The following is a 12,708-nucleotide window of genomic DNA, read 5'->3' on the forward strand; positions in this document are numbered from 1 at the left end:
AGGGGTCATGGACTCTTCCAAATCTGATGAAAGCCAGGAAGTCTTCCCCAGGAAAAAAAAAAAAAATGCACATACCACAACACTTTGCATATGATTTCAAGGGGTTCAGAAAAGCTGCTCCCTATATCCAGTCTCCAGGTTAAATACACCTGATTTAGGACTTTTTAAAAAAATTAATTATCTGAGCATTATGATTAATTCTCAGAGATTTCAAAGGACCCTGAAAGACCTCATAGAGAAATTTTAAAACTTCCAACTCTGTAACCCCATGCCGAATCAGGGAGAGAGAAGAGAAGAGAAGAGAAGAGAAGAGAAGAGAAGAGAAGAGAAGAGAAGAGAAAAGAAAGAAAGAAAAGAAAGAAGAAAGAAGAAAGAAAAGAAAGAAGAAAGAAAGAAAAGAAAGAAGAAAGAAAGACAGACTTACCCTCACCTTCTGCATTTATGAAATGTAAAAAAACTTGGCTTTTTCTATATTAGCTCCATTTCTGACATGCCTCCCTTACCTTGTTTGACCATTTATATGCTTGCAGGAGTTGACTATAGAGAGGAGTTTTGTCCTGCACAGGATCCAGGCTTAACAGCCCACTGTTATGGAGAGGATGGTTCTCAGATGGCTTGCCTACCAAATTGCTCAGACGTTCCAGCTCACTGAAAAATAAATAGATAAAGCAAATAAACCTGAGTCCACTGAAACTCGTTTTTAGCCAACCACATTGGTCAAAGGCTATTCTTCAAACTGTCCATCAGAAGTCTCTTAAGAAGAAATACTTTAAAAGGTTAAGATCAGGGACAATCAAGAAAACCCCTAACTGGGAGCTTATGTTAATTTAAAACCTAGCTCTCTGGTGCCATTCTAAAGGAAGAAAAAAGTTAAGAGCACTGGAACCAGCAAGAGTCCTAAAATCAGGACTGAACAATTCAAATTATCCTCCGGGTAGGGAGGGTGACTTTCTGGGACTTTGAAATGTGGTGTAACATTGCTTCTCACTAAGAGTTTTCAGACCCACATACAGATCATTACATTTGGCAGAACAGCAAGTACCTGAATAGATGATAATTATTTATCATTCACATAGGGCTAAACTAGTACATGGCACTTCACAGATGGTAAAACTTCACAAAACAAAGAAGAGATAAAATAAACAAATGGGATGGGAAGACACCACCGAGGGGGCTGTGTCAAACATACTTCAGTCTAGCAGGAAAACTCTAGAGAAGCTTGGGAAAGTGAGCCAACAGCAAAAGCACATTCCAGGAGCATGTTCTGTGAGGCCAGTCTCAAACTGTCAACAAAAGACTCTCTAGGAACAGCTTCTCATGCCACACTCGTTTTGGAATCTTCAGCCACCTTCTTCTTGGCACTACTGCATAAAGATTTCAAAAAGCGATAGGGAAATGCGAACTTTCTAGAATGGCAGAGGGTTATAAGATCCTGAACGTTACCAAAGGGAGCACACAGAAGAGAGCAAAGAACAGCCAGTACATCCCCTCAAGCAGGGAAAGTATTTCCTGGCACCGCGCCAGAGAACAGCAAGTGGATGTGGGAGTTGAGGAGGGGTGTGTGATTTCCCGGCTTTCCACCAAAAAAGAATGGCAACTTCTTAGGGGGAAAAAAAAAAAATCAAGAGAGGCACCACCCATCATTCGGTCACCACCTCCTCCATTCTACCTCCTCCTTCCATCTGGTTACTAAGGAGACCAAGTTGGGGGAAAAAAAAATCCCACCATTCCAGAAATTACAGGATGACTATCTTACCAAATGCCTTTCCCTGCTAAGGTCAGTTCTGAGAGGTAAAAGGCAAAAATCCTGCAATTCTAACCTCCCTGAGAATGGCTGACTTTCTTAAGGGAGGGAAGACAAGTTCAGAACCTAGCCAATTAGAGTCCCTACTACCTGCTGGGCATTTCACAAACATCCTCTCACTTATTTCTTACACAACACTTAGAAAGTAGAAGAACGTGACTTGTAAGAAAGAAAAAGAAATATACCATCCTGAACCTGAAAGGACCGCACATTGATGGGGGGGGGGGGTGAAGGGGGGGCTAAACCCAAGTGATTAAGCTGGCTAAGCCTGAGATTAGGTCTCTCTCTGGAGGAAGAAACTGAACAGGAGCAGAGTGGGGGTGAGGTCCTAATCAGGTGGTTCTGGAGGGGGCCGGGGCAGGGAGAGATCAAGTCCTGTGCTACGGTGTTTGGGGACCGGGCCGCGTGGGGCTGACGGGCTGGTGCTAGTGAAGCCAAGCGCACTGGGGTCTGCGGCAGCGCTGAGCTGGTGCTGGCTGGTACCATCAGACGCGGCGGGGCACGGAGGGCCTACAGGTGAGACACCTGCCAAGCGGAGGCCAGAAGTGGAAGTTGGCGGGAAGAGCACATCTCGTCGGGAACCGAACGAGCACACGCGGAGGTCCCGAGCGGCGGGAGGCAGCCAGGACTGGGAGGCCAAGAGAAGGGAGACGAGAAAGCGGGGGTGGGAGACGAGGCGTCCCCGAGGAACACGCATGGGCCTGGAGAGCAGGGACAGACAGCAAGCGAGCGCGGAATCGAGGGCAGCCCCTGGCTAGGGACACTCGCGCGGGGTCGGGGCCGGGTGGGCGCCGGGAGGGTCCCCGACGCCGGCCCCTCCAGCCGGTACCTACTTGAGGTCCCGGTTGACCGAATGCAAGTTGTCCTGGAAGTGCGCAATGAAGGCCTTCTCCCGGCCCTCCAGCGTCTCCTTGTTCCGCATGCCATCCTTCAGGCAGTCGAACACCCTGCTCACGCTGGAGCGCAGCGCCTGGATGGCACTGATTGCCTGAGCAAAGGCCTCCAGGTTCACTCCGACACTTAGCACGTCCGCCATGTTGCCGCCGCCACAGCGGGCTCTCCAAAGCCTGCTTCGCTTGCGAAAGGCCGCGCTCACTGATGACGCAGACCCCCGAAGGACTCTGGGAAATGTAGTTCTCGCGGGCCTGGGCTCTCCAGGGGATTGGGTGCAGACGCTGTCTAAGACGGCTTCCACTCAGCTTAAACTAATGAGCGGGTCAGAAAGGAATCACCTAGGTTGGGGGAAGTCAGGCTGCACTCTCGGCTTCCTTAATGGTGACAAGGAACTACAGAAAGTTCCCGCGTTTCCCCGCTCTTGAGCTCGTCTTGGAAATCCTAGGGAAAAGAATTGCTCAGGGCAGAAAAGTGCCTATGGACTGAAGGATTATGACCCGTTGGATGAAATGAGTCCGTATTGTTAAATAAATGAGGGGGAAGGGAAATTTCTTCCCTACAGTAAAATGCCAACTGAGAGAAGTAAAAGAAATGGTAGGAAATTTTTCATTAGGCAACCAGTAGGATGATAATTGATTCGGCTAGAAATCAAGGAATGCTAAAACTGGTGGGTCAAAGTGTGAGGAGTAACTGGATATTTGCATAGTCTCCAACTATCACCCGACAAGACACTTATTACTTAAGAAGGGAGAATAATGATCCAGCAATCTCACTTCCGGTTATATGTTCAAAATAAGGGAAGGCAGGGACAGAGTACAGATACTTGTGCCCTCAAGTTCACGGCAGCATTACTCACAATAGCCAAAAGGCTGAAGCAACACAAGTGTCCATCGTAGGATAAATTCATAAACAACATGTGGTGGATACATACAAGGGAATATTTATTCAGCATTAAAAAGGAAGGAAATTCTGACCTTTTTTACAACATGGTGAACCTTGAGGACAGGATGCTGAATGAAATAAGCAGTCGGGGAAAAAAAACAAATACTATATGATTCCACTGATGAGATACCTAGACTGGGCAAATTCATAGAGACAGAGAGTAGAACGGGGGTGCCGGGGGCTGGGGGAAGGAGAGAATGAGGACTTAGTGTTCAATCAGCAGGGGGTTTCAGTTTAGGAAGATGAAAAAGATCCATGGATGGTGATGGTGGTTGGATAACAACATGGATGCACTTAATGCTACAGAACTGAACACTTAGAAAGGGTTAAATGGTAAATTTTACTTTGTGTAGATTTTGCCAAGATTCTTATTTCTTAATTCAGCAATGTAAAAGAGGACGGTAATTCTGACTTCACAATGAGCAACCTGACAGCAAGCCTACCAAGAGACCACGGTTGACATCACCACTGTAGGACAAATCACCTCCGGACACAATGCTCAGGGGAAAGTGCAACAGGACTTCTGTGATAATTCTGCCAAAAATGCAAAACTGGAATCTGATCAGGACATCAGAGAAACTCAAAGATATTTGACAGAATGACTGACCTATACTTTTCCACCAAACATCCGTGTCATGGAGGGCAAAGAAGTGTGTGATCTGGGATTCTCTTTGCTGACATCATGGAGACAATTGGTGAGATCTGAACAAGGTCTGTAGATTAGTTCATAGTATTTTAATGCTGATGCTTTCATGGTTTTGGTCACTTAAGTGTGGTGATGAGAGAGGACATCCTTGTTTGGGGAGAATATACCTTGAAGGGATAAAAGAGCGTCATTATGTCTCTACAAGAAAGAAAACCGGATGAAAATATTTAGAGAGAGAAGTATAGAGCAAGTATGGTAAATATTAACAGTTATGGGATCTGGGTGAAGGACATACAGGCACTGTTTGTACTATTCTTGCAACTGTGAAATCATGTCAAGATAAGTTGTTTAAACAGCCATCAATGAAGGGCACGGAAAGTGTAAACACGGTCTAGGTGGTAAGAAAAATCTTCAGTTCTGCCAGACTCTGCAGACCAGCAACGTGAAATTGCGGAGTTCACTTCAAACCCACTTCCTTAATATTTCCCCACTCTTCCTTCTCCATGCTCACTCCTCCCTGCTCCCACACCACCTCAATTCAAATTCTCTAATTGTGGAGCCGTAAAGATAAGCTCTGCTCGAAAACTGGACCCTGCTTCTCTCCATGAGTGTTTAGATACTATTTAGATAAATAAAGAGTCTCAAAAAATAAAGAGTCTCGTGAGAAAAAAAAGGGGGGGTTTCATTGTTTGGGGTTTACATAATAGCTTTCATTTCCTGACATCTACATCACCTTCATAGCGTTGCCCTTGGCAGCTTTTCCTACCGCGAAGGGGTAAGAAATAGGGGAATCTTCCAGCTGTGGAACTCTAAACAAGCTCCAGAATTCCTTGATCCTCAATTTTCTCATCTGTAAAATAGAACTAGTAATAATACTTCTCTTTATTAAATAGCCGTGAGGCTTAATAACACCTTGAAGGCAGAGCTTTTGAAATAATGCCTGGCAAATAATAATTACTCAGAAGATCATAGCTGTCAGGAGTATGTGCTGGGAAAGTCTCCCATGGGTCTGTGACCTGTGCTCTATCCCCTCTTGAGGACTCTGCACAGAATCCAGCAAGGATGAACAATGGGCCTACTCGGTAGAATGATCTCTAGTGACATGACCCTGTTGCTAAGAGCTTGTCGTTTAACTGTGTCCTATAATTCACTATTTCTTTTGGTTTTTTTTAAAGATTTTATTTATTTATTCATGAGAGAGAGAGAGGCAGAGACATAGGCAGAGGGAGAAGCAGGCTCCCTGTGGAGAGCCTGATGCAGGACTCAATCCCAGGACCCCAGGATCACACCCTGAGCTGAAAGCAGATGCTCAACCACTGAGCCACCCAGGTGCCCCTAATTCACTATTTCTTGGTGTTCTTTTAAAAAAAAAATCTCCTGCGGAGTGTAGGGTTTTGATTTTGGGGGTTTTTTTTTTTAAGATTTTTGGAGAAAATATTTTGTTAACTTCATAAAAATGAAGGAAAATATCTGTGTTTGTTGGCTTGTTTTGATTTAGGCTTCTGTTCTAGTTTGTTCATCCCTTCTAAGGGAATATTAGAGAAGGCAAACTCTATTATCATGGTTACTCACCTTATTGGGGATCCATGAAGGCTTAGAGAATATGACCCTGACTGCATACTTTGTCCTGAGGAAAAAGATGGACCGGTCTATTTCTGCCAGCACCTGTACATATGTACAAACTGGAGATTTTGCATACAATTTCAGGGAGCTCATAGCTCCCCTAAAACCCCAAACATGGACCTCTTATTCGAATCATGCTCTAAGGCAAGTACCATGGGGGTATGACCCACAGCTGGCTGGTAACCACCAGGTCTCCGGTGCCTGGGGCACAATAGATGCTCAGTGTCCATTTGTGGAAGCAATGAGTTAATACAATATGTTGTTTGCCTTCTTGGATCTCCCTCCAAATTACTTTATCTCTTTGTATACTCAGATATTTCTCCCTTCTGCTCAGCCCACCTCCCCCGCCCACCCTCTCCCTTCCCACCCCATGCAATAAAATTTTCCTTTGTCTTATTCTCTGATTCAGTGGTTTAGATACTGATTGGAGCAATAAAGTACAAATATGCTCTGCTCCCACAGTCATTAGTTTTCAGCATTTCTCTCTGGCTCACCTCTTCTGGGAAACTCAGAAATTGATCAGTGGAAATGCACATTTCCCCTGAACCTAGTAAGGAGTCTTTCATCACGGCAACAGAAAACTTTTCATTTTGGAAGGGAATGGACAGAGTTTCTCTAAGGTGCTGTAAATTCTCGAGAATGTTGGCACTTACAGGCTTGCATCTGTGTGTGTTTGTGGGATATAAATTAGTTTAAAAGGAGTTCATTTCGAGCAATATCAGATTTTAATTATTGTGATCTTATGTTTGGGTAAAAGGCAGCACCCTGCTGCTAATATCTTCCAAAATGAACAAGCCATTAGCTTGGTGCTATCAGCTCAAGAGTATTAGAATAAGCAATCAGAATTAAAGTTGTCAGTATTTAATTAAAATATGCTGCAACTCCCATCATATTCAGAGAGCATGTGGTTTAAGCATTCAGACTGAGAAAGCACCCTCATCAATTAATAATTATTAAGGATTTACTAGATGCAGAACACTGCATCGGACTGTTGGGCAGAATGTCACCAGATAGATTTAAACCCAAATCTGCCTCGGATAAGCCACAACGTAACTAAGCCACCTGTCGTAATCAGTGTGGCATAATGCTTAAGACCTTGGGGGCTGCTCCAAGGATTAAATTGAGGCAGCATACAGTTCTAGGGACATAGTAGGCATTTGAATTAGTCATTCAACAAATAAAGATATTGGATGTGCTCGACATTTTGTTAAACAGCTGGGGAGCTGGTGGTAAAACCAGGCACAGTTTCTAGCCCTGATAAATGTCGCTGGAAATATCTGAGGTGGACTGCGTGTTCCTCCACCTTCACCTGAAGGCTCAGTGTGTCAGTGAGTTTTAAATTGCTTAGAATTAGATTTATTAAAATTAATCTTAAGTGAGTATGGTCAAGAATCTTCCTTGGTCTCTTCTGAGCCCACTCCCGTTTTCCTCTTATTTTGTCTGTCGTGATTTTGACATGATGGGGATGATGATGACCAAATGATCCCAAAGACAGGGGATCCTGGGGAGCAGGAAATCAGCCTCGATTGATGTCTCTCAGGCAAAGGAGTTAACCCTTCAGAACCTCAGATCTTGTATCTAGAAAATAAGGAAGTGGGATCACCTCCAGAATAACAATTCAAGAGCATAAGATTAGGAGGAGCATGTTAGTAATTCAAGAAGGAGGAAAGGGAGAGGATCACTCCTTGTTAATGCTGATCACAATCGCTGCACCAGGATTTCCTGCACTCCAGGTTCATTCATTTACCCAGCAATGCTCACTGAATAAAAGGATTAAACAAAGATTCCCTGTGGAACCTGTTCCTGTTCTCAAGGCACTCACTCACAGCCTAGCAAGAGAGACAGACGCAAATGGAACATGAAACACAGTGAGGTTCCACTGCAGGATAAGAGACCCTCACAGAGAACTTTGAAGTTCCTAGAAAAGGTGGTCATGGCATCCTTCTGCACTGAGCAGACCTGGAGAAGCCTTCTGAGGAGTCTAGGGGATGACCAGGTGCAGTGGGGGATAGAGGTAGGGAAGTGAAACAGACAGCTTGAAGTGGGTGCTGCGATTAGATCTGTGTTTGTGAAAGTCCCCTCACTAGCTATGGAGAAAGTGGGCAGAAGCTTCCAGGCTTAGAGGCAGAGACACCAGAAAGGCAGGGGGTACCTCCACCTGCAGAGAAGCCAACAATGGACGGCACGTGAGCCATATTCTTCCCATCACAGGAAGCCAGGAGGTATTTTAAATATTTTAGTAAATTATTAATTGCCCATTTGGATGCTCACTTAACCACCAAGCATGTTGTTAGGGACCTCCACTTTCTCCCATGTTCTTACGTAATTAAGTACAAAACACCTCAGGAATGGACCCTTTTACCAACACATTAGGCTAAATCAAAGTGGAACACAATGCAAGTTGTTTGCACAGCGTCCACCGCAGCCCATTTGAGGGAAGGATTGCCTTCTAATTCTATTACTGTGTAATGTGGATGGTGTGTTTTAATCAAGACTGACAATGGACTGCTAGCATCAGAAGCTACTAAACGTGTAGCCCTCACATAGCATGTGGGAGCAGAGGGCAGATGCCATGCTTGCAGGTTCCCAGGGGAAGCCAAGGCAGATGAGCAGCCACAGCAACACAGGGATCCTCATCTCGGGAGCTCTTATTGGCACCCCCCTACTCTTCCTAACACTCCTCTCTAGTTGCACACCCCCTCTGCCAAGCCTTAGGTCAGACAACAAAAGAAGGCACATCAGATTCCTGACAAAGAGACAATCCATTCACCTTGACGCTGGAGTCTTATTCTTTTTAATGTGTTGCTTTATTTTACCTAATCACAAACACACACTTTGAAATGTTAGAAACTATAGGAAAAAAACCTACATAAGAAAACAAGGTTATGCATAATTGCACCACTCAACATTTTGGTTATTCACACATATATGTGATTTTACAAAATTGGAATCATACTGTATTGTGACGTGACCTCTATTGTTCATAATACAGCCTAAAAACCTTTTCCTCTCATAAAGTTGTCTTCTAAAACATTTTAATGTCTGCCAAAGATTCCGTTCAATGGCTTTACATAATTTCTTGAATTCCCTCTTATTGACAGCCCCGTTTTTCCACTTTAGACTCCGCAGCTGTAGATACTCTAGCCACAAACCTTTGTGTATAAAGTGAACACATTCCCTGCAGGTGATATCTGCTCCCCATTTGGTGGCAAGTTATTTTGCCTGTTCAGAAATAGTAGGTGTGGAGGATGGCCTCACTAGTTCCCACCATACTGGTAACACCAGTCCATTCTTGGAAGGCAGTGGGGGGCAGGGAGAGGTGGAAAGAGCACAGACTTTGAAGGACAGGCAGGCACATATGTTCAAATCCCAGCTGTCCCACTTCTGAGGGATCCCATCAGAGAAGCGTTTGGTTAAAACTAACAATCACATACAACACTACAGTTTAAAGAGAAAGGGCTTATTGACTTCACATGATAGGAGGTCTGAGGGTATGTAACACGGGGCTGCTGCAGTGGCTCATCGGGGTCCCACACCTTTTCATCAGTCTGCCCCAATACCCTTAGTTCCAGACTCATTCCTGTCACTTCAAGGTTGCAGATGGCTGGGTCCCAGCTCTGCATTTCAGGCCGGAAGAAGGAGGAAGGGGCAGAGGTGGCACCAGCAGACTTCTGCCCACATCTCCTTGGCCAGAACAATGTTACATGGCCCCTCTACCTGTGAAGGAGTCTGGGAAACTGAATTCCACCTCTTTCCCAGACTATTTATTAGCACCACTGTCCAATAGAGGTGTAATATGAGCCACAAATGGGAGCCTCGTATTTTCTAATAGTTATGTTTTAAAAAGATAAAGAGCCTCACACCTATTAGAATGGCTACTATTTTATTTTTTTTAAGATTTTATTTATTTAGTTCAGAAAGAGAGAGAGAGAGTATGAGCAGGGGGAGGGGCAGAGAGAGAGGGAAAAGCAGATTCCTCACTGAGCAGGGAGCCCAATGTGGGGCTTAATCCCAGGACCATAAGATCATGACCTGAGTTGAAGTCAGATGCTTAACTGACTGAGCCACCCAGGTGCCCAAGATGGCTACCATTTTAAAAAGAAGGAAAGAAAATACATTTTGGTGGGGATATGGAAAAGCTGGAGCCCTGGTACCCTGATGGTAGGAAGATAAAATGGCACAGCCACTGTGGGAAAGAGTATGGTGTTGCCTCAAAAATATAAAAAGAGAATTGCTGCATTATTTAGCAATTCCATTCTGGGTGTACCCTCAAAAGAATCAAATGCAGGGTCTCGAAAAGGTATTTGTACACCCATGTTCACAGCAGCATTATTCACAATAGCCAGCCCAAATATCCATCAGTGGGTAAAGGCTTAAGCAAGTGAAGCAAGTGTTGTCTAACTATACAATAGGATATTATTTGGTCTCACAAAAAGGGCATTCTGACACATCCTACAGCATAGGTGAAACTTGAAGGCATCAGGCTCAGTGACATAAGCTAAGCCAGCCACAAAAAAGACAAATACCATATGATTCCATGCACATAGGGTACCTAGAGTCACCAAATCTGCAGAGACGGAGTAAATGGTAGTTGCCAGGAGCTGAGGGAGAGGAAATGAGCAGTCAGTGTTTAATGGACACAGAGTTTCCACTTGGGAAGATAATAAAGTTCTGGAGATGAATGATGGTTGCACAGCACTATGAATGTACTTGATAATGCCACTGAATTTGTACACTACAAAATGACCAAGATAATCCATTTTGTTACATGCATGTTTGCCATAACTGGAAGAAAAAAGGTAAAGAGAAACAGGTGAAATTAATTTTAAGAATATATCCTATTTGATACAATATATCCAAACCATGGCCTTTCAATATGAAAATTACTGAGATAATTCTCATTCTTTTTTGCCTACCAAACCTTTGAAATTCTTCGTGTATCTTATACTTACATTACATTTCTAATTGGACTAGGCACATTAGCTACCTCTCAGCCCACATGCAGCAAGTGGCTACACTATTGGTCAGCACAGAACTAAAATAAAGGCAAGAGAAGCATGGCTAGGAACTGGAGGTTGGGTCAACCATCTTGACGCTCGGCTGAGTCACATAACCTCCCTGAGCTGGGAAATAGGGCATGGACAGTGGTAATGGCTAACTCTTTGTGATTGATGCAAGAATTGTATTGGATGGGGTGCCTGGGTCCCTCAGTTGGTGAAGCGTTTGCCTTCGGCTCAGGTCATGATCCCAGGGTCCTGAGATCGAGCCCCACATCAGGGCTCTGTGCTCAGTGAGGAGTCTGCTTCTCTCTCTCCTTCCCCTCTTCCCCCTCACCTCACCTGTGCTCTCTCTCTCTCTCTCTCTCTCTGTGTCAAATAAATAAAATCTTAAAAAAAAAAAAAAGAATTGTATTGGATAATATGTGGGAAGCCCCCAGCAAACTGTCTGGCACAAAATAGCTGCTCCTGTAAATAGTAGATATTGCTATTCATGTCTCCACGTTTCCATGGAGAATGGAAGTAACAATACAAAAGGACATTATACAAACTGTTTCTTCAAAAGTTTGTAAGACAATAAGGGAAATTTGAATACATTTTGTGAGTTTTTAAAAAATATTTATTTATTTTGGAGAGAAAGAAAGCACACTCCCAAGAAGGTTGGGGGCAGAGGGAAAGGAAGAGAAGAACCAGACTCCCCGCTGAGCCCTGAGCCCAGAACCCAGAAACTGGGGCAAGGCTTGATCTCACAACCCTGAGGTCAGGACCTGAGCCAAAATCAAGAGTCAGATGCCCAACAGACTGAGCTACACAGGCACTGCTATTTTGTGTGTTTTTTTAAGAGTCATCTTTTAGAAGTACATATTTATGGGTGAAATAATGTGATATGTGAGCTTTGCTTCAAAATAAGATGGAGGCACAGAGACAAATGGGAAAAGGATGAAAGAAGATTGGGGGTCGGGGCACTTGGGTGGCTTAGTCGGTTCATAATCTCACTCAATTTCACCTGAGGTCATGATCTTGGGGCCATTAGATGGATCCTTTGCCAGGCTCTGTGCTGGGTGCAGAATCTGCTTGGGATTCTCTCTTTCCCTCTCCATCTGCCCCTCCCCTGCCTCTCTAAGTAACTAAATAAATAAAATCTGAAGAAAAAAAAAAGATTGGCGGTCAGCTGAAAATTGTTGAAACTGGTGATGAGTTTATAGGTTTCATTATATTGTTTGATGTTTTCTACAATGAAGTTTTTTTTTTTTTTTAAAGATTATTTATTTATTTACTCATGAGAGATAGAGAGGCAGAGACACAGGCAGAGGGAGAAGCAGGCTCCATGCAGGGAGCCCAACGTTGGACTCCATCTGGGGTCTCCAGGATCATGCCCTGGGCCAAAGGCAGACGCTCAACCACTGAGCCACCCAGGCGTCCCTGGGGTTTGTTTGTTTGTTTGTTTGTTTGTTTGTTTGTTTTTTTAAGGATATTATGTGGATATTGAATATGCCTTGAGTTTTTCAGATTTAGACCTTTTTTTAAAAAATAAGAATTTATTGGTTCTGGTGACAGCCTGGTAGAAATAGATAGAGTGGCTTCTTGAGCACACTGTCCTCTGTGATAGCCATTGCTGGAAAGGAAGATGACGTGGTATTGCCAACAGGCACTTCATTCTCCTGCATAATTTCCCCCAAGAAACGGACTTCTGTTTTATCTCCATCCAAAAAGTGATGTCTTGAGTTATCTGCACTGGTGAGGGTGGGGGGCTGGAGGGAAGATTGAAGGCTGTAAAAATGGTAATTGACAGTATTCCACTG

The 12,708-nt window shown here is 44.0% G+C and overlaps 1 protein-coding gene across 6 annotated transcripts in view; it reads right to left on the bottom strand.

Moving 5' to 3' along the window:
• MED27 (mediator complex subunit 27) overlaps nucleotides 1-2,884 on the bottom strand; it is a 200,003-nt gene extending 197,119 nt beyond the window's left edge. For 3 of the 6 annotated variants that reach the window (XM_077851162.1, XM_077851158.1, XM_077851160.1), the window contains exons 1-2: nucleotides 2,638-2,882; nucleotides 504-648 (exon numbers count right to left, since the gene is read on the bottom strand). In XM_077851162.1, coding sequence (XP_077707288.1) covers nucleotides 504-648; nucleotides 2,638-2,840 — 348 coding nt within the window. In that variant the 5' untranslated portion in view covers nucleotides 2,841-2,882. Of the gene's footprint in view, nucleotides 1-503; nucleotides 649-2,637 lie in introns of all 6 variants that reach the window. The other 3 variants (XR_013353932.1, XR_013353931.1, XM_077851161.1) reach the window with 2 other exon arrangements.
• Nucleotides 2,885-12,708: the final 9,824 nt, after the last annotated feature.

This window comes from Canis aureus, chromosome 16 (assembly GCF_053574225.1).
Source record: "Canis aureus isolate CA01 chromosome 16, VMU_Caureus_v.1.0, whole genome shotgun sequence".
NCBI classification, from domain to species: domain Eukaryota; kingdom Metazoa; phylum Chordata; class Mammalia; order Carnivora; family Canidae; genus Canis; species Canis aureus.